The sequence below is a fragment of the Falco naumanni genome, chromosome 1 (assembly GCF_017639655.2).
Source record: "Falco naumanni isolate bFalNau1 chromosome 1, bFalNau1.pat, whole genome shotgun sequence".
Taxonomy (NCBI): Eukaryota; Metazoa; Chordata; class Aves; order Falconiformes; family Falconidae; genus Falco; species Falco naumanni.
In genome coordinates this window covers 89,050,518-89,072,138 of record NC_054054.1, presented here as the reverse complement: position 1 = coordinate 89,072,138, position 21,621 = coordinate 89,050,518, and the positions used below count along the sequence as shown (strand labels likewise).

Sequence of the window (21,621 nt, the reverse complement as noted above, 5' to 3'; positions counted from 1 at the left end):
CCCCCGCAGTGTTGCACACTGCGGCTCCCCCCCGCCCCCGTTCCCCTGCAGCTGCACATCGGCGGAGTTATCCCAGAAAACAAACAAACAAACAAACAACAAACAATGGGGGTTTGTTCTGCCAGAGCCAGGCCTCGGCCCGGGGCCACCGCCCTCGCCCCGCCTCTTAGGCCCGCCTCAGCCGAGGGGCTGCGCGGCCCCTCACTACCGGGCCGCCGCCTCTAGCCAGGGTGGGCACAGCCCCTCCCCGCCCGCGGCTCCCCCCCCCCGCCCCCGGCTGCCCCCCGGAGGCGGCCCCGGCCGAGCCCTCGCCGCCGGCCGCCCGCCGCCGCCGCCGCCCTCTCCCCTCAGGTGCAGCTCCAGGCGCCCGGCGCGGCCCCCGGCGGGAGGGGCGCGCGCGGAGGGCGGGAACACGGCGGCGCACGCGCCACAGGGGCCTGCGCACTCCCTCACCCACCCCCACCCCCGCGCGGGGTTGGCCCGCAGGGCGCTGGCGCCTGCGCAGTGCGGCGGCACCGCCCGCCAGGGGCGGGGCGCAGGCGGAGGCGGGCGGAGGGGTCCCTGCCGTCCCCGCGCGCCCCTCCGCGCCCCCTCCCCCTCCCGCCGGCGGCGCTCCCGGCCCGGCCCGGCCCGGCGCGGTCCCCCGAGACTCGGGCCGCGCCGTGAAGAAGCGGGAAGGAGGCGGCTGCCCGGTAAGCGCCGAGCGCCGGCGAGCACAGCCCAGCCCCGACCCCCGCCCGCCCGCTGGGGGGTCGCCCCGCAGGCCGCGCAGGCCCCGCCGGGGCCTATGTCCCGGGCCCCTGGCTCTTGCCGGCCGCCGCGCCTCAGCGCCGCGGGGAACCTCTTCCCCGCGCCGCCCGTCCCCGGGCTCGTGCTCCCCCTCGCCGCTGCCCCCCCGTGCCCCGAGGCGCCACCGGCCGCGCTGTCAGCCCCGCTGCGCCGCTCGCTCCCTCAGCCGGCCGCGGCGGTGACAGTCGCCCCCCCGTGCCCTTTAGGGGCCTCCTGGCTGAGCGCGCCGCGTCCCTCCCTGTCACCCATTTTGTGACCGTCCCTTGGAGGGCGCTGCCGGCGGGAGCCGCCCGGGGTGCCCCGCGGGGGCTGGGGGCTGAGGTAACGGCGAGCGGGGCCGGCTCGGGTTCGCGCCTCGCCGTGGGAGCGGTTGGCGCCGCCGGCCCGTTTCCGTGGCGGGGGGTGCGCGGGAGCCGGCTGAGGGGAGAGGCCGAGCGGCCGCGCTGCGGGGGTCTGTGGCGAGGGGACATCTGCCTGGGTTCTGCTTTCCTGCTTGCCTGCAGTGCCGCTTTTCTGCGGGTTTGTAGCTGAAAGACCCTACAAGTCCCGGTTCTGTGCCTGCTGTCTGCCTCCCTGTGCCTCACGGTGTTCCTTCGTGCCAGCCTTCCGTGAGCCGGTGGTGCCCGGGTGGAGGGAAGCAGGTTCCTGTAGCTGGGCCCAAACCGAAGGGCCACCAGCCTGTGCTAACCTCTACGCTTGGTGCCCTCAGAGAGAAAAACAACACGGTGCTGATGCTCAGCAAACTGCACGCTTCTCTCCATAGCAGCGTCTCACCCACTGCCTGCAATTGCATGAAGCGTCTGTGCTAGGTGCTGGAAAAGGGGCTCTCTTGGAGCAGAAAAGGTGTCTTGTAAACGGTTCCACTGGGTGAAATCGTTTTGAAGAGCCGTAGCTTGTCACAGTATGTAGTGAGTGTGAGCTCTGCTCACCCCAAAAGCAAACATAAACCTTCTGTTGCTGCTTCCTGCTTAATTAATGGTATGGACTTTGGCTGCTGAAATGTAGGCAAACTAAAGTCAGCAGCTGCTTTTAACACTCTGTGGATCACAATATAGTTCTATAATAGCTCAGAAGTACAGTTTCTTCTGGGCTGTTTTTTTATTTCTCCTCCTCCAGCCTAGTTGGTTGCTGTTAGGTAGTTACTAACAAAAATGAGAAAGAGCAGGTCATTGTAAACAGTCGGAGACCAAAACTGAGAAACTGAGATGGCAGTAGTCTCTCGCTTTTTGTAACGCTGCCACTTAATTTTCAGTTAATGGAAAAATCAGATTCTAGGCTGGTAGACTATGTGAAATAGAGAAAAACTTGATTTTTCAGATGTTTTTGCATGTCCAAGGAACCATGTCTATTTTTCTTTCTTTATTGAATACAATACGTAATTGTGGGGAACAAAACATCTCAAATCTTTTTAATTTATTGTATTGTTTCTGTCAAACAGCTCCATCCAAATGAACGCTGCTGTGCATATTTCTAGTTATTTTATCTGCTGAAGTTGAAGAGCTGTTTGTTGACAGGAGTTTTGGTGTGATCGTTGATAAAGATCTGTGTTCTATCTTTAGTAGTAAAAATGACCGTTTTATTAAATTTGATGGTGGTGGAATGTCACAGCAGGCAAACCGCTGTGCAGGGATTTCCAGTTCTCACAGACTGTAGTTTTGTGTTTTGCAGCTTCCCAGCACTGCGGTATTTTCCCTTTCCCTCCACGTTCTAAGGCAGTGTGATCTCTGGCCTTCCAGGCATGCTACTTAAGGGTGTCTTCTGTATCAGGCATGAGTGAAGGTTTCCCTTAATGGAGAGTGTGTCCATAGCAGCAAATCAAAGGAGACTTGGATGTTAGGCTGAGGTCTGGCATGTGATCGTTCATGCTAGTAAATTGTCAGTGTTGTCACTAGTATGGCCACCTAGCGTTTTCCTAAGCCTTATGTGGGCATCATTCAGAAGTGGCAAATGCTAGGACTTCTCCAAAGAGACATGGGACATGGCCAACCTCTCTGGGTGGGGGAGAGAGGAAAGTGATTTTGGCTGTGTAGTCACAAATCAAACAATGCAGGTTTGCCTCCAGACTGGAGAACAATCTCTGGCCTGTGTTAATCACTAGTGTAAGGTATAGCCAGTGAGTTGAGGATTTTCTGTCTAAGTGCATGTTGGAATAGTAACATTTCTGCTGCAAAGATGTCGTTGTGCAGAATAGATGAGGTGATGTACAGTTAACATTTTAGATTTTAGGCATGAATAAATATATACTTACAAGTAACATGGTGAAGGGAAATAAGTTTGTGCCGTTTTTGCTTTACTGTTGGTATGAAAGAGAAAAATATATTCTCAGAAGATGGAGACGTGCAATGGAAACTCCTTAAGAGGTCTTTCACTAATGTACTTCAGAAGTTCTTTTTTTCTTGCCTTGATCTTGCAACGTTAGAGCCTGTCTTGCCAACTAGGATCCAGTTACAGAAGTTGTATAGTGCTATTAATGTGACTGAATCTCTTGCTCAGTGGGGAAAAATAGTGTAAGAGATGTTATGCTTGTACTTCCTGGCTTAAAAAATCACCCCATTTGATCTTATTTTTAGCCTTTATACTGAAAAAACGAGAAAAAATGGGTATTAGAAGCTGAATTATATACTTAAATGTAGCCTTAAGTGACTAGTCTCAAGGAACATATTACTTGTTTCTTTTGAGCTTATTCCAGCTGAAATGATGAGAGAAGCCACCATTTGGAGGGCTTAACTGTTTAATGCAGCCTGCAGGTAATCATAGGATACTCTCTTTTAACACATGAATAATTAATCATTAGATTTTTCACACACGTGTTTGATTTTCTTTGGCGAAGAGGACTTCTTCTTTACTGCAAAAATACTACAACTTGTGATCTTCATCTTTGTAAGTAAATGTTTCAGGGTACCTTAATTCTGAAAAAAACTGATACTGTGTTGCAACTAAGTGGCAGAACTAGTAGCTTTCCAAATTGCAGAAAAGAGTAATACAAGAGTAAATTGTGAAGTTTGGTAAAAGGAGAATTTTTAAAGGGGATCGATCTGCAGAGTTTCATTACCAAACAAAACTTAAAAGTCATCATTTAGAACTAGCCATTTGTTACATATTAAAGGGTAATAAAGCCACTTAAGCAAAATGTCAAGAGAGAAAATAACTCATTTGCACTGACTTCAAGACTTGGTTTGACATTTATGAAAGATAAGTCTTTCACGATCCTCAGTTAATTTTATTTTCCGGTAGTGTTTGCCAGCACGAAGCCAAGCTAATGATCACCTGCAACTAACTGGTACATACAGTTTTATTCAGGAAAATAAACTGAGCACCTAACACGTAGTACTTAAATAGTATTAAAAAAGAATAAAGGTAGTAATGAAGTACTCAAGTGATGTATTTGATGACATCAGCCTGAGAGTATTGGTATTTTTCTGATGTTAAAAACGTTTCCTTGATTTTGGTCATTTAGCTAATGTAGGATACGTGTTCTCCACAGGTACATGCGGTGACTAATGATTTCCTATGGGATATACGTTGGGGGTGGGGGCTGGGGGCGGTGGAAAGCTTGACCAAGAGGCTGGCATTCTTAATGCTCCTTGAAACTGTGTGTTCTTAATACATTTCTATATACATTTTTAATTAAAAGCACACAGTGGTTTGGCAGATAAAGCCTTCTTGAAACTTTGGCTACAGAATTTGCTTGCTGTGTGAGGGTTGGTGCTGGAGAGGCTCCTTCAACATATTTCACTGTTCATTGCTAAAATGTTGGCAGTCTTCATATTGACAAGTCTTAACTGACACAGAGAAGTTCATAGAAATGATCTATTAGAGCTTGACTTTCTCTGTTTAGCTGTAGGACTTAAATTTATATTTTTTTACTTTTTACAGAGTTGCCAAGTTGTACTGAGCTTGAAGTTTATTTAGCAAGCTAAATGACACTGAGATTTGATAATGGGTATGCATTTAAAGTAACATCTGTTGTGTAGTGATGAATCTTTCTTTGCAAACAAAGATCTTGTCTGTTTCAATTTGCTTTTCCCTTAGAAGTAACCAGTGTTGTAAATAGTTAATGGCAAATATTTTCTTCAGGTCAGTGAAGGAATATGGGCTTTTCTGGAGGAAAAGCAAAAAAATAAAACCTGTTCTTTATAGTCACAATTCGTACTACGAATCTGCCTGATTCTGGTTTTGCTTTTCTGTCTTTCTGTGACAAAAATGGTCTTCCTTTGCTACCAATGACAGAATCATGCAAAGCTACTGTTTATCTGCACTCTCATCAGATGGACAATTACATGTCTCTTCTGGAAATGATGGAACTTCTTAAAAAGGTGTAGTTGCTGGAAGTTGTAGTCAAGTTATTCTTGACTTAGGATTTGTAAATACAAGATGCATCCTTGAACGTGGCGACATCACTGGGTTTGACTATACCAGGAACTTTCATCAAGAATTAAGATTTTAAAATGAACACTTTCTAACATAAACTCTTCCCCCACATCTGTTGCTATTCCTTCTAGCCTTATACAAAAGTACAGGAGAGAGTTTCCTCAACATTTTAAGTATGGGCATCCCTATGGCTCTGAAAAAGTTTAAGCATGCTGTCATGCTATTCTCCAAAGGTTTTGATAGTTTGCTAGGATAGATATTACTGTGATTTACAACCAGGTTCAGCCACAAGGAGCTGGTTGTCTCAAAGCCATAGAGGAAAAAGTCATGTAGGAATAGAACCCAGAGTCCTGATTTAATAGGGAAGTATCGTTATTTCATAGTAGATAAGTTCCTTTACTGATATAATTGTGCTTAATTGAGTGAGCATTGTGGATTTGCAAGAATGGCCTATCCCACTTTCTTCAGTGCTGTGGTCATTGTTCTTTTTCTTCTTCCAGATGTGATCAGCACTGTAAGTGACACACTGAGGCTGATGGGGAGTGAAGCTGCTGGAGGTCCCTGTGGCTCCAGCCTTGCCATGGTGCTGCCAGCCCTTCATTCTGATGAGCTCAGGGGCTTGGTCCCATGTCTTTGGAACACTGGCTTTTCATGTATCTTGGGTCACTCTCCTAACCTCTTTTTGTTTCCCACATACAAACTTATTGGTATTTTCAGCCATAAAAGCTTGTCATTAATGGCAGGAATTTATTTGTTGTATTTATGTGTCAGTTGTCACAAAAAACCAAAAACTGCTGTTTGTACAATGTGCTCCTAAGCTCTGTATTATGCTTTCAGGGTCTGATCTTCTACATGCTGATATTCTAGGCTTTGTACCTATTTCTTTTTACATTTTAGCTCTGAGTGTGATTGAAAGATACCAAACACTTTCAATTCATAGTAAACAGTATAAATTCTGTTTCTGAAAGCTCAGGAAAAATATTAAAAACATTTTAAAGATTATCATTCCAATTGGGCACATGAGATTTCAGTCTACTTATATTTCACATAAAATTATACAGATATGCATTATAAGAGCTTCTTGACAGTTTTCTGAAAATGTTTCTGCTATAAACCTGTAAAAAATAAATAGTATCTATGTACAGAAGAAAGTTCCATGAAGTCTATAACTTAAGGATATTAGTCTTAAAGGATAGTTGAAGGAAAAAATAACGATGAAGATTTCAGTATAGCCTTTTTTAGTAGAAAGACTACATTTTTCTGGAGGGAATGGAAAAACTATTCCAAGGCCTTCAGCCAAACATCAAAGGCTCGCCGTGAAATCTGAAGGTATAGGAGCTTCTCAAAAGCAATACCATAGAAGTGCTTCACAATGGAAAGTACTCAAGTGTTAGGCACTTGGCATTCTGAGGTGGTATCAGCACATCAGCAGTCACATCAGTTAGGGATGCTGTGCTGGTCTTGAGCTTTTAGTGCTGTCCCGTGTGGAGTCCTGCATTGCTCCAACAACCAAACCGTCCAAGGAAACAGGGACTCCACAAACTGGTTAGTGAGTCATCCTTTTCCAGAAGGCTTGGAATATAAATGTAGAAGAGAAACAGTATCTCATCCTTGTTCCTGGGGGAGGGAAAAATATAATAGTGGCCTCTCCAGCCTGTCCCAAGGACTGTTCTCTATGACTCAAAATGTATGTCCTTGGGCTTCCACACTGGGGTAGGTAAATGCTCCTCCCCTAGCGATACCAGGGTATTTAGGGAAGATTTGCATGCCGTTCTGTCTCCGTCTGTGAAGCCTGAAGGATTTTAAGCTAAGTAATGAGTGTGCTGCTGCTAGGTCTTGGAGGTGGAGGAAGATGTGGGTCAGAGCACAGAACTGAAGCCCATAGGCAGCTAGTCTTCAGACCCCTCAGTGCCCTGTTTTGTCTTTTGTTGATGGCTTAAAAATGACATGGTTCATCTCTTGCCTCATCTATCTTACCATGTGGCTTCCACAGAATAGTGGGGCTTGGGAAGTGGTAGTTGGGTGGCAGGGAGAGGTTCATTTAAATCAGGGCTGTTGCTGAGTGTCCAGTAGCCTGAGACTGAATTAAAACATGTTTGGGCCTACACCTTCTCTGAAAAGGTGAACCTTCCTCGTCGTTCCCAGTTCACTGTCCCACTGCTTCCTTTGCATAGTATCTAGCAATTATAAGGTGAGTCAGATCAGTCCTGATCTGACTGAAAGACCAACTCATCAAAAAACAAGCTATGATCTCTAGAATTAAAAGAAGGGAGAGGACTGAGGAAGGGGTGGGACTGCCTTTTTTGGTGGCAGGGTACAATTAAATTACTTTTATGACTAGCTTAAGCAATCCCCAGCAGGCACTTCCCCCAGACTTAGCAAGGCTGGTTTGTGGATGGGCCATTCCCTTGGTCCCCCTGAGACCAGAATGGTCCTTCTGGGGCTGGGAATCCCAGAGCTGTAAGCTGTGAAGGTCCTCAGGGGATGTATCTCCATATGCTTTTCCTGTTGTGGTTGGTTTTTTTTTTTAAAAATTTTTTATTTTATTTTCTGCAATGCCTTCAGGAATGTTGCCAGACCAGGTCAGTGGTGAAGTGGACTTAGTGAGCATCCAGTCGCTTCCCAGTTCCATAAATCCAGGCAACAGAAAGTCCTCAAGTTGAGAATACATTAGCCAAAAGCTGGCAACAACAATTTTGTAGTCGTCACCATGCTGGAAACAGGATTTGGGGGTTTGGGGTTTTGCATGAACTGAAGATCTGATGGATGTTCTGGATGAACGTGGGACCTGGTCAAAGTTACTCACCTTACAGGTTTTACCTGTAACATACGTGTGGTGGGAGCCACTGGTCTGGCTCATGAAACAGCACATGGCACGTCCTTTCTGTCACCGGTTTTCTAATGAGAGCTAGGCTGCTGCTTGCCTTTCTTCTCGCTGTGAACTTCATGCAGCAGAAGCCTTTGCTGCAGTTGTTGATGCAGGAATTCAGCTGACAACATTTTCAACGGACAAAAGGGAAGAGGTCACCTACTCTAGCCGGCACTGTTGGGAACAGCTGTGCTGGAGGCAGATACATTGCGATGAAATGTGGCTTACTGAGCTAGTCAGTTTAAAACAGAAGAAGGCTGTTGTGTTAGTTGTGCGCTTTTTGTTGTGCTATTCTGCCAGATTCACTGGTCTTAAAATTGTATGTTGCTCATTCTGAAAGTACTTCCCTGGCAGTGCAAGGAAAATTTCCATGTGTGCAGGGGAATCTGATTGTTGGTTAAGGAATACAGTATATACTTAAGTTTATATGACACTAAATACACCTTTGTAACTGGATGTTTATTGATATTTTTTTAAATTATTATTAATTTTTTTGTGATAACACTTTAGAACATGCTTGCAATGATGACAGATAACAACGCTTTCAGTTAATGTAGTTAACTGACCAAGTGTCACTTTTTAGACTAGCTGCTTCTATAGTTAAAGCTGGCCAGTCCTTTGTCTGGGAAATTTATAGTGTTAATTTTTTTTTTTTTTTCTCAGCAAACCCACAGTGCCAAGTTAAGAGTTTGTTCTATTTTATTGGAATATTAACCTGAGTGGTTTACAGGGGAGGTTGATATTTCTACTAAGTTTGTTTAAGCCTTTAAAATCTACCATAGAGGCATAATTGCTACCCAGGAAATAGGTATATATTACATCATTTGTTAGCGCATGGCTTAACATTTGGATGCAACTGTGAAATTTAGCAAAAGGAGTGAAAAGTTACAAAGTATCCAAAACCAGGTTTTAGTGTCCCTCCATGTTTATTGTACTAATATTCTACATACTATATTCCCCTCTTCTGTTTCCTTTATCGTGTTCTGCTGGTTGAGGTTTATCTCAACTTGCACTCTAAGGGACACACAGACTGCCTTCAGATAGAAAGATATTTTTCATTACATGTATTATCAATACCAGTGAAACAAAACCTATTTAATAGTAACGTGGATGGTGTTCTCATCTATAGTGTCAGCAGCCATAGCTAATGGGCATGCTCCAGGGTACCTCATGCCTGCTTAGAACATTTTTAATCAGCACTAGGATGGATACCAATAAGGTATAGGTTTACCTGGCTTTTTGTTCTGGTTTCCAAAACTGTAACTTAACTTTGTAAAAAAATAATAAAAAAAGTGCTTTGGAAGGTACAGTCAATGTAGAAGTTAGTGCTGAGACCCAGTTATGGACAGTGCTCCCCTTCCTTGTGGAACAAATTCCCCATGATAGGAAGAATCAGTTGGACTTAGTTGAACAGTTGTTTTTTCTTTCCTCAGCAGTGGTTTGAAATAGCGGTTGTATAAAGTAGGAGCTTGAAAACAAGACTATGTTATTTAATTTTGTTATGAAAAGGCTTTTAGAGCACGGTTCATAAGTTTAGGGAGTTCTTCTGTAAATGTTCCTGTCACTTGTCTGGAATGTTAAGTATTGCAACGGTTACACATTGCTCACAGCAGTTACAGCTCTGAAGTTTTCTCCAAAGAAGGAGTAGAGAAATTTAGGTGTATAACAGCCAATTCTTGCCCAAACCTCTGGTTGTTCCTCTCTTCTGTTTAAAAGAGAAGCAGCAGTAGCTAATGTGGCTTGAAAACAGTGGATGGGTAACATAACATAAAGGTAGAATTCCGGTTTTTGCGATTTCACAACTTGTAATGTAAAACTGTTAAGATACTTTTGAATTTTTAAAGTAGAAAGCAATAGGATAGTCTTTCTTTTCTAAATAACTACCTGCAGCAGTTGTTCCAAAATAGCAGCACTCATAAATCATTGACATCTGTATGTATTCCTTGTGGCATAAGAACTTAGCAGACACTGCCCTGCCTGGTGCAGGGATCCATCCTACCTGGTGCTTTGGGTCCAGCCATGGCTGTGAGCAGATGCCTCAGGGAAAAAAAAAAAACAACACAAAATCAAAGTCTTCCCTCCTACCATGACTGCTGTCCCAACCTGCAATTATTTTTGGCTCAGAGGGGTTTTGGAGCCCTTTGTGCTCAGCCATTTAGCATCCATTAGGGAATTTCTCTTCCTTGTGCATGTCCAGTCTGCCCTTCCACTTGCACTTCATGCAGACACAGCATTCTTTTAATCTGCTTTAAAAATACAGTTAATTTTTCTTATTTTGAACCTGGCTCTAATTTCATTTGTTGGTCCTTAGTTTTAGTACTGGAACAGATGATTAACAGCCAGTCCCAGTCTGCCTTTTCAATGCCATTCAAGATTTCATAGGCCTTTGTCGTGTTCCCTGTGAGATGTCTTGCATACCTTTGATCTTATTTTTGCCCCTTGCTGAACCTTTTTCGGGTCTATAAGAAATCATTCTTTTTGAGGTTGAGAGACCAGAACTGCACATACCAAATGAAGTGTGGGTAGATGGGAAAAAAATTTATTTGAGTGCGATATTATTATTTAATGGTTTGTTCTTTATTCCTTTCTTTAATAATTCCTGGAATTGCTTTGCTTTTTTTGCCCTATTCCAGACACTGTACCGATAGTTTAATGAAGCTGTGAATCAAAATGCTGAAGTCTTGCTGAGCAATGTTTATGAGTTGAAAGCACATTTATATATGAAGCTGAGGTTGCTTTTCCCCAAAAGATAGAATGCTTTGTGTTTACCTACATTTAATTTTATTTGCTATTTTTATTGTCCAGTTACTCTCATAAGGGTCTTCTGTGATTCTGTGCAGTTTTCTGTTATCCTTGGTATCTTAACCCTCTAGCATCAGCAAACTTTCAAGTGACTAAAACTGATGTCTTGATCTTAAGCAATAAAAAAAATGCAATGCTTGCTCTGGCCTTCTGGAATCCAGTGGTTAATGGATTATGTTTTTGTAATTATTGAGCAAGAGGCAGGGTTGTAGAGTTTGCTTGTGCAGCTTACAGGCTGAAAGTTTGAGCTGTGGACATTAGAAATGTAGAGAACTCTTGTCTCTTACTGTGTAGCTTATTTCACGTCCCAGATGTTAAGCTCTTGGTGCCTATGCTGTCTTGCCTGCGGAGACAGCAGGAAGTTCTGGATCTGTGTTTTATGGGGGGGTTGAAAAGGCTGCATTTCATAATCATTTCTTCACAGTTCAGCCTTTTGGGACTGTGTAAGTGACCTAAAAATGTCATTCCCTAATTATTTGGGCAAAAGTTGTCAGCCTAAATATATCAAAACCAAAGAACTTTTATAAATAGAGAGTGAAAGTGCACTGACTCGATTGCTTTTAAATGTGAATATTTGTATTTTCATCTGTAATTTGGGTATTTGATTTTTCAAAAATGATCAGTATCCTCCAGTTTGAGGGATTCGTTGTTTTTATTTTTTTGAACTCTTAAAAGATAATTCTGAGATTATTTATAATTTTCTTTAATAATTGACTCTTTTTTTTTTTTTTTTTTTTTTTAATAGATAAAACTGCTTAATACCTCTTGATACCTCATATTTTCAGCCAAAGGCAAAAGGCTAATACCTTTTCTGGTGCTTAACCCTCTCTCACCTTATAGGCACAGGAAGCTGTTTTTTGTATTCTTATAATGGAGCTTTTGTGACAGCAATACTAGCATAAATAAGTACATTAAATAATGGATGAAGTTAAAATAATCACAGTAAGAAATCATACGCACACCCTGCACCCTCCTGCCTCAGTTTTCAGGTTTCTAAAGAGGACATAAGAGTAACCCTGAAAGCATTGCATGTTGGCTGGGTGAGTGTATCATATCAGTTTACCGTAAAAAGCAGAGCCTTGCTATTGGGCAAAACACTTTTAAATTATTATTTATGGAGGTGTATTTGCAGTTGGTATAAAATGCAGGGCTGGTTTCCCATGCCTCCGCCAGCGCAAGGAGAGCACGCTCCTGAGCAAGATTCCCTTTTTGTTTCCTATACTATGTGTGCTGTGGAAAGAGACATATCTGGGAAAGGATACAGGTTAGAGTGAATAGTTACATTTTCGTTTAGGAATGCAGTCTTTCTATCTGATATTTTGGGCTTGTTTTGGCTTCTCTCCATCCTGATTAATTTTATAATTGATACTGTAGTGCTAGCATTAATCAAATTTTTTCCAGTAACATCTTGTGTCTGTTGATAGATGAGTATTTTGTTTAGTAGTGTGATACGAGGGACTTTCGAAGTGTTTCTTGACTGTCTCATGGAGTTGCAAATTTTATTAACACTGCAGCTTTTTAGTGTTAGTTTTCTATTTCACTCTTTTTTTTTGCTTTCTCCCCCCCCCCCCCTCGCCCCGTCTGTCTTTGTTTTTTGAGGTGGGAGGAAGTGTGTGTAAAGGGAAAGGAAATCTTCAGTAATTCCTTCTTTCTCCCTAGGGCAAAATATAAACTCCAGATTTATTTGCAGTATTCAAAACAATAGTGAAATAATGGTTTAGATCTCATTTGAATTATTAGTGTTGTGTGTTAATCTTCAGGAAGCCTCATTTGGCTAGTGAGCATTCTGTTACCTATTTTAAAATCAACATTGGGCAGAGACAAATTTATTGTTGATTCCTAATACTTGTGTGTTCCTAAGGAATGTGGTGCTCTTCTGTAGAAGCATAAAGGTAGTCTGTATGCACCCTGTCTGCCTTTTGAGAAACTGGGTGAAGTAGAGCTTTTTCCACTTACAGTTCAGCAATATTGATGTCTTCTGTTCTCAGTGCCAAAACCCCATCTCTTCTTCCTTCCTGGAGCAGACGGAAGGGGAGAAATAGGCACAGAGAGGTCATAAATTCACTTAGGAACCTAAGTGAGCGGCTGCTTTTAGAGAGCCTGTAATGCTAATTAATGTATTGTTCTTTATTTAAGTAAAGTTGGACTCATTTGTATCTTTTTCTCAGTTTTTAAACTATAATTGCACAATCTTCTTTCAGTAAGAAAGTAACTACTACAGCTTTGTTTCTCTGGAAGAAAACCACTACCTGGCCCTCCCTGTCCTCTGAGTATCTTTTGAAGTTTCTGGAAAGGTGGTTCTGCCTTTGGGTGTCAGTAAATCACAAATAGTGTTTTTCAGTGTCACATTTATGGATACTTTAAAGCAATGCTGTGATGAAACATGAGAATTACACTTAGTTACTTTGTTGAGCTTTCTTATTACATCACTTCTCTCTGCAGTTGCTGTTCTTGGAACAAATAACCGTGGCATGTTTTCAGAAACTCTTCTAAAACATGCGTTTTTAGAAAAGTTCATTGCAGAACTTTTCTAAAGTTAAAAAAAAACCATTTGATTTTGCAGTCTTTTGTCACTGATGACCTCTGTGTATGTGTAGGAGTATAAATGGTTTGTACTGTAGAAGCTAATGCTAGCCTGTATTTCCTTTTGGGATCATATATCCAGTTACTGTATTACTTGCAAATCTGAAATGAACTGCTCTTTTACTGTGCATGCAAAGATCATGTGTGCAGTGTGTATCTGGCATGTTGTAAGATGTGTCAGACTTGACGAATGTGCTCTGTAGACTTGACAATGTGTCTTGCAAATGGCCATTGCTGGATGTCTGCGTGCCACCTGGAGCTACTGCTTGATCTAGATTGCCAGACAAGGTTGTCAAGCTCTGCCCAAATATACGATAGCCACATCGTTGCAGTACCCAAACCTTCATTATAGTGCTGGTTTTCTAGCTCTATAAGCTGTCAAAAAGCTATGATTCTGATTTACTGGGTTTGTTGCGAGTATATTTTTTTCTTTGGGGTAATTTTTTTAATGCAGTCAGCTTCACAATAAGCTGTACACTGAAAATTTGTGTGACTGCTTCTTAAGCATGCTATGGGCAACTTTTTAATGTAGTCTGTAGAACATCAAAATATCATTCAGTACTAATGATGCCAGTTTGACTAAACAACCCTATGCTCTTTGGTCTTTCAATTTTAATTCTTAATTGAATAAGATCAAAAGCACAAGTAAGTGTTTAACTCATAAATATGAGAAAGGCAAGAAATATAAGTGTGGTAACTTGGTCCTACCTGTAAATATTAGTGTCTGCTTTTGGTATCCAGTAAGCAGTTGTACCACTTAAAATTATGTGTGTATAGCAAACATAGTACCTTCATGGGGCTTTTCTGGTTTGGGTTTTGGTTTTCTTAGGAGTGTCTCATTTCAAATTATCTCTCAGTTATTTAATCTTCTGTGAAGGCGTTGTGATTACTGGTAGCCGTATGGCAGGACTGGTGCATTTTTGACATTCTGATGATGAAACTGCAACAGCAAACAAAGTTTTCTGTGTCTGTTCATGCCAGCTTTCAGAGCTAAAGGGAATCTGGAAGCTATAAACAAATATTTTCAGTGTCTTAAAATGAAACTTCCTGTTGCTTCTATTAACAGCACTTAGGGGTCTGAGGAGGCAAAACTCCTGGTGTTTTACTGACTTTGATAAAAGTCAGACTTGAAATATAGTTGTGTGCTGCTGAGGTGGTAATGGGGAGGAAGGAGTGTGTGTAAGGGTATGGTGTTAATTTTGTTAGCTGAAATGAATTAGTACTCCTGATTAGTGTGATTTTGTGTTGCCCAACTCATGCACTCAGTCATCAGTCTGTTTTTTATACCTTTGAAATGCTTCACTTCTTAAGAGATGGAAACAACTGATGTGTTTCATGTTCCTAATCAGCTGCCGGATATTGGGCTCAGATAAACCCAATCACTTACTTCCACCCAGAATCTGTGAGACTGAAAGGGAAGTGGAATTTTCCTTAGTCTTCTATCCTATGTCTTCTGACTCAGCGGAGGTGAAGAAAACAGCTGCTAAGGATCTCACTTTTGCAAGAGGGAAGAAGATCCCAATGTGTCTAATCTTTCTGGTAGTCCCTGCTTCAAATTAATGGCTTTTGGCTAGTTACCCTTTCTTAGGTTGTCTTACAGAATTAGCAGTTCTTGTGATAGCTGCAGTGTTTGGGTCTGCTGCAGCTGCTCCTGGTTTGAGTAAAGCCAGCTTTGTTTTCCAAGGTTTCGTTTGTTTGCTCATGGTTGGAATTGACAGCATTGACAGTTGTCTGCTCTTTGAGAAAACTTGCAGGCAAAGGTAAAGATGCTGAAGTGTCCTGACTGCAGACTGGGACGTGGTGGGGCGCTTCTGGTTTCTTCTCGGAGATAATCCTCATAATCATATGACTAGTATTAAATTTGGTAAAATCCCATGTGTTTATAAACATGATTTTTAATAATAAATGGTTTCAAGGAATCTGATTTTTTTAACTTCTTTTAATTTTTATAAAACACTTTCTCTCTGCAACTGCTGTTACTCTCTCAGTACTTTAGATACCAAGCGGGTGGTAATCTTTTCTCAGATCCAGTGTTGTTGGTCGTCAGGCTATTGCCTGAGTACTCCCACGGTATTTTCCTTCCCACAGTCAGAAATAAAGGACATTGCTGCCTTAATAAGCCTTTCTTTTGCTAGCTAACGAGTGAACTCGGCAACATGGGTCACTTATAAAATATCCTCGGTTCAGTGCCATTTGTGGAAAGAGAGCTGAAAAAATGGTTATAATTTGGAGTGGAGCTGTAGGAAGTGCTTAGTTCTTGGTAAAAATTCCTTCTTTAAAAAATGAAAAAGCCATTGGTCAGTTGCATCTGTTCTGTTTGCCTCTGTTTTGTGGTCTTTACTGCTGTTGTGGACTTCTGATCTTAAATAGAGCATTATAAAGACATTGCTTTTCATTTGTATTTAAAATTTCTTTCTCTCTTTCTTCTTGTAGATTTGTTTGTAAATGCATCATAAACAGACAGCCCAGAATGAAGAAAGCAAGCAGGAGTGTTGGCTCAGTGCCCAAAGTGCCTGGAGTAAATAAAACTCAAACAACTGAAAAAGCCAAACCAGAAAACGGCTCCTCAGTGTCTGCAGTAACAAAACTCTCCAAAACCGGGACATCAGCAGCTCTTTTGAAGGTAATAACCAATAGAACGTTCTGATTGATTCTACTCTTTTTAAAGCTTTACTGTAAAAAACATAATTTTAAAGCATGTCTTTAATGTAGCTTAGAGTAGAGGTTTGTTATATGGGTAACTGAAGGGAATTTGAGTAGTTACACAGTACCGGGCAGGGTGATAGGACCTTGTGTGGCATTTGTGCTACATTTTTCGTATTGCAGTGTGTGGTGTGATGGAAGGCAATATACGTTGCAGAACTTGGCTGTTCTGCAAAAGGAGCAGCATGGAAGTTGCGTTCTGATGAACGTTATTAGTAGTGTCATGTTATGCATGAATGGTGTGTCAGTGACTAATGGGATTTGATAAGAGTTATTTGCTAATTCTGGAAAAAGAACCAATGAGGTATCTAACATGAGAAACTTTTTGCTATCAGGTCAGTGCAGCTGCATTCTTCTAGCTGTTTTGGCCTTTGCTTTGTGTGAAGTACTGCTTGAGCAGAATTTTCACAAGTTGATTCTTGCTCCTAGAACAAGTTCAAAGGTAGAGGTTTTCTCTTACATTAGCAAAACAGGGCAGTAGATTTAGGAGCATATGGTTTTCAACAACCAAAAAAAATAAGTCATATTGAGGTGTGCTGGTGCAGTTTTCACCTGGGTTGGATGGATAGTACGAGCCTGCCTGGTCTGCCTCCCTCTCCTGGCACGGAAGTATGGCTGGACCTACCTCCTTCTGCCTTTCTGCAGCCCAGGACACAGAGCTGTGGCACTGCTGCTGCTGCCCTGCAGCAAATGAACAGAACAAGGAAAAGGGCTGGTGTCTGCAACAGCCACCTGAACCGCTGTCGCCTTCAGGAAGCCAGATAGGTCATTTAAACAACTGGCAAATAAAGACCTAAAATTAAAGAAGTGGTAAGAGTTGAGGTCTCTTTGTAATAGCTGTGCAGGATTACTGAAGTCAAAAGGTGTGTTCCCTTTCTCTGTTCTCTTGCTTTTCTTTTATGTCAGAATGGTTAATACTTTTGCTGATGAACTTGCAAGCCAGGTTTCAGCTAGATTTTTCTCCCAGTGCCCCCTATTTCCTCTGCCACCCAATATATCTTGCAGTTTTCTTAACTTTAAATAGTCTTTTGATGCTTGTTGACACTACTTATTGTGTATTTCTAGAAACCTCTCAAAGAATATGGAAACAAAAGTCCTTTGTAGTTTACTTATCAAGTTTCTTACGTCGTACCTCTCAGTGAGATAAAGGAGAAAGATGATCTAACACTAAAGAAATTTGACCCAGTATGCTTTCACAATTTTACCTATATTAGTAACACTTCTGGCTATGTTTGGGTGTGGGATTAGAATTTGACAATTATATGTCTGAGGCACAATGAAAAGTTTTCTCTTAATTACTAAGATTTATCTCAGCTTTATGTTACAGCCAGACTTACTCATGCAGTTGGATATCTTTTACCTGTTAAGCTGTATTTGTGCCAACTATGTGACTTGATGATGATGAATCTTATCTTGAGTGTTCCATACTTATACAACAAATTTAGTTTGTATTTTTCTGATTCATTGATAACTGTCAACTCACATTCATAAATACTGGCTTGTAAGAAGTATCAATAACAAGTTGTATTATTTTATAAATGATTTTTGTATAGGTTTTGAAGCATTTGGCACATTGTTTTTCTCATAGTGGTTGTAGGATCTTCTCTTAACACTCAATGAATTGGTGTGTGTGTTATGAATTTCATTTAGTATTCCTTGACACACACACAAAAAAAGCTGGCATTAAAGAACTTTAATTGCAACAGCTTACTCATTTATTTGGTCCTTACACTGTGTGCATATAGATACAGAAACTTTCAGTTGGTTGTTGAATGAAATGCCACTATTAAGAGGTAGAAATACACACGTTCTGTACCAGTCTTAGTTCAGTCAGTAATACTGTTGCAAAATTGAGAATTACTTTGTAATTATAGTTTGCTTCTTTTCCTATCCCTTCATGATGTAACCACAGGCTGATGTTCAGCTTTGGGTGGGCTTCTTTAGCTACTCATTGTTCCATAGATTTGTCCTTTTTTTGTAGAGTTTCCAAAGTGTGTGGACAATGAGCACAGGAAGAAACTGTGAGACCCACCCTTCTGTACAGCTGAACGCTGTTCCAGAGGTTGGTTCGTCTGTCTGCTTTAGAATGCTTTTTTGTTGGTTAATTCTTTGTAGATTTTTGGTTTCCACCTTGCCCAGGACTTTTGTAAAATGTTCAGCACCCACGCTACCCCACACGTATTATTACAGCAGAAAGCTAACTGCCAGCCACTTCCAATTTTTAATCTGCCAAAAAATACTCTGAAAATAACATGTTCTTATTTTTAAGATCATTATTTTTTTACTACTTTAGCTAATGAGCTTGTGATCATGCTAATACTCAGAACTGTAATTAGACAGCAGCTGTACTTCATACAAATGAATTGCAAAATCCATGTCCCTGAAAAGCCAGGACTTGGACACCGCTATTTAAATATTAAAAATTAGAATGTGTTTTCAGTAATCATGTGTCTAGGCTTCAGTAATCTGTTTGCAAAATGCAGTAACTTAATTACAGATTGTTGCGAAGTTTGATGTTTGAAGCACTCAAATGCAGCAACAGCAAGCATCAAAGAAAATCCCAGGTAGGAAAAATTATATATATATATATATATATATATATATATATATACACACACATATATATGGATTTGAATGAGGTGCAGTAAATAGGATATACTTGTTAAGAAACTAAAATGAAATAAATTGCAGAGGTGATCATTAAAGTTTCATTGCACTCAAGGAAAGATGTGAGGGAAAACGGAATATGAGTTGTGTAATTATGAAATGTTTTTCATGTAGAAAATCAAAATAGGTCTGGATGAACATATTTTCTAATTTTTTGTATTTTACTGTAGGGGTTTTAATGCTGAGTGGGATTGCACTGTTTACAGTAAATGGGAAAAAGCTGTTTAATAAACATACGACATCAATTTTGCTTCCATTAGAAATATATGCTACAAAAATACTTTGATTTTTAAAGTTAAGAATGGTTGCCATTCTGGAGTGTTAAGAAAAGAGAGCTGCTGGTTTGTAGTTTTTCCAAAAGCTTGCTAGATAGTTTTCTTTGCCAAGAGTATAGTGTTACAGTTTTGAGAAGCTGTTTACTAATTGGCTGCAGAGGAGGCAGGGCCTTCCAACCTAGACTAGAAATAGTTCATGGGTAAGTCAGAAGAAGAATGGCTGTTGTAAATTCCTTTGTTCAGCAAGGACTGGAGATGACTAATGTCAGAAAGTGTGCATATTACTTAGCTTTTTTTATTATTATTATTCAAGCTGAGTCACATCTTGACCTATTTGGCTTAATAACATGTACTTGTACTATAAGTGTCTAAAAGCTTAATCTAATTTCCCCACTCTTTCAACAGGGTAAAAATGCTGACAGTCTGAACTATCACATTTGCAGCCGGATTGGCACATCCAGTATCAAAATAGAAAATCACTGTTCTCTGCCTTTTTGTAACACCTTGGTTTAGGTGAATATTGCATCACAAGGCTGTTTGCCTCCCCCTCTACACCCAGGCCCACAAAACTAGTTTAGATTATATATGAAATCTGATTAGATTGCAGCTTAACAGAGGGTTGTCATACAGTAGTAGTTGTGCTCAGCTCTTCTCCCCCACCCAAGCGGCATGGGCTTTGTTGATTTTGTAGCCCTCCAACATTTTCATTTTCCCATTGGTACTTACATTGCATCTGCTGTTTTGCATGGCTGTGTGACTTAGCAGATCAAGGAATGGATCTGGCTCCTGGGAGGAGGGAGCCCTTTGAAAAGGCTTCAGTTTACACTGCACAGTGTGTAAGCACGTGAAGCGTGGGACAGAACAACAGTGGCTGTTTCACAGCAGAAAAGTCAGCTTAAATGCACATCAAACCAGAGCCTCAGAGTAAGGTGTTTTCTTCCAGCCTTTTATAAACCATTTTAGAAGGTTATACTATTTCCTATGGGATTCAATAAAAACATTCTTGTCCTAGAAGATTTTACCCTTACAAATACCTGTTTCTGTCAGCAAATTACCTGTATTTCTAACAACTGCATGCAAAACAAATACGTTCTTTTCCCAAGCTTCCTTTTGTTTTGCAGCTGCTCTTCTTTGTAAATGGTACAAATCCCCCATCCATGCCCTTTCCACAATACTATGATCAGAGTTTCTAACTCTTAAATTTACACTTGTAAAAAGAAACTATACAGAATGGAGTGAGATGCACCTGTTGTTTTTTTTTTAAATAAGCAAGTATACCTTCATTCTTAATGTATAGAATCGTAATGTCTGGAATATAGTTTTTAACATGAATATGTACGGGAGCTAGAAGTTACAAACCCACAGAACTTGAAAGTCATGATGCAAAGCAACTGGCTAATTCCTAAGCACTGCTTTTTAGCTGGGATGCTGGTTGAAACTTCAAGTGTGTTATCCAGCTGAATAATAAAATTACTCAAGGAATGCTGCTAACACAGCTGTTTTCTTTTAATTTTTCTTGCCCCTATAATGGGAAAAATGTTTAGCATAGTTTGATGGTTTCGCCATTTGAAAAATTGCATTTTAAAGAGTTGTAAAGTCTGCCAATTAATACTGAAGAACTTAGTATTTCTAGAGTTTGCTTTGTTCTGAAAAGATGTATTCTCTGTTTGGGAATTCTGTTCTTGAGACTTCTGTGCTTACTGCCATGTCACATTCCAGGCAGCTTTTGTGACTAACAGTAGATTTGGGAATGATTGTATGTGGTCAGACAAAAAGTCCATCAAACGAATATCCCATTTTTGAGAGTGCCTAGTAAAGAACATGAAAACAAGGCAAGGATATATGGCGAGGGTGGGGTACCTCCTCCCCCCTGAGTACTGTCCTAGTCTCTAGTGATTTCTAGCTCACTATTTTGAGCTAGAAAGAGCATTTTTTTTTTTAATGTTGGATTGATTATTTTCGGTGTATGGTGTGATCTTTTTGTTCTGGACTTGTCCACCAGAAAATGCTTGATCATATTCTATTTAAGGCCATTATATTAACTTCCTAGTATTCGGTGGTTTAATTATCTAAGAATTGTCTTCATTTTTATGCTTAAACAATCTTTCAGTCAAAATTGAGAAGTGTTACACTGGTGTGTTACTGTGCTTTCCTTATTATTTTTTTTTTTCTCTGTGGTATTGAAACATTAACCATTTTGTCTGGGAGAGAGAAGACTCAGTTTCTATGGTCAGTCGTATGTAAGGAGCTAACGTTCAGTTTCAGCTTACCAACTCTGCACAGTGCATTTATACTTTTCAACATTCTTGAAAGCTGCTGCTTCTGTTTCTTTCAGACTAAGAGTAATGATGACCTCTTAGCGGGGATGGCAGGTGGCATGACAATGACCAATGGTGTGAAGGCAAAGAAGAGCACTTGTGTATCAACAGCATCTTCAGCATCAGGGACAGCCATGAACAGTCTGGAAAATAAGCCCAAAACTATTGCAGGTAAATGGGTATATTGATCGTTAAAGATGGTAGTTGGGTGGCTTTTTATTTTCCTATTGTGTTCTGGGTATCC

At 41.1% G+C, this 21,621-nt stretch overlaps 1 protein-coding gene across 2 annotated transcripts in view; it reads left to right on the top strand.

Moving 5' to 3' along the window:
* Nucleotides 1-551: 551 nt before the first annotated feature.
* Nucleotides 552-21,621, top strand: part of SPECC1L (sperm antigen with calponin homology and coiled-coil domains 1 like) — a 69,840-nt gene continuing 48,770 nt past the window's right edge. The window contains exons 1-4 of one of the 2 annotated variants that reach the window (XM_040604523.1): nt 552-692; nt 15,848-16,037; nt 18,099-18,179; nt 21,395-21,548. In XM_040604523.1, coding sequence (XP_040460457.1) covers nt 15,885-16,037; nt 18,099-18,179; nt 21,395-21,548 — 388 coding nt within the window. In that variant the 5' untranslated portion in view covers nt 552-692; nt 15,848-15,884. The remainder of the gene's footprint in view (nt 693-15,847; nt 16,038-18,098; nt 18,180-21,394; nt 21,549-21,621) is intronic. The other variant, XM_040604532.1, reaches the window with a different exon arrangement.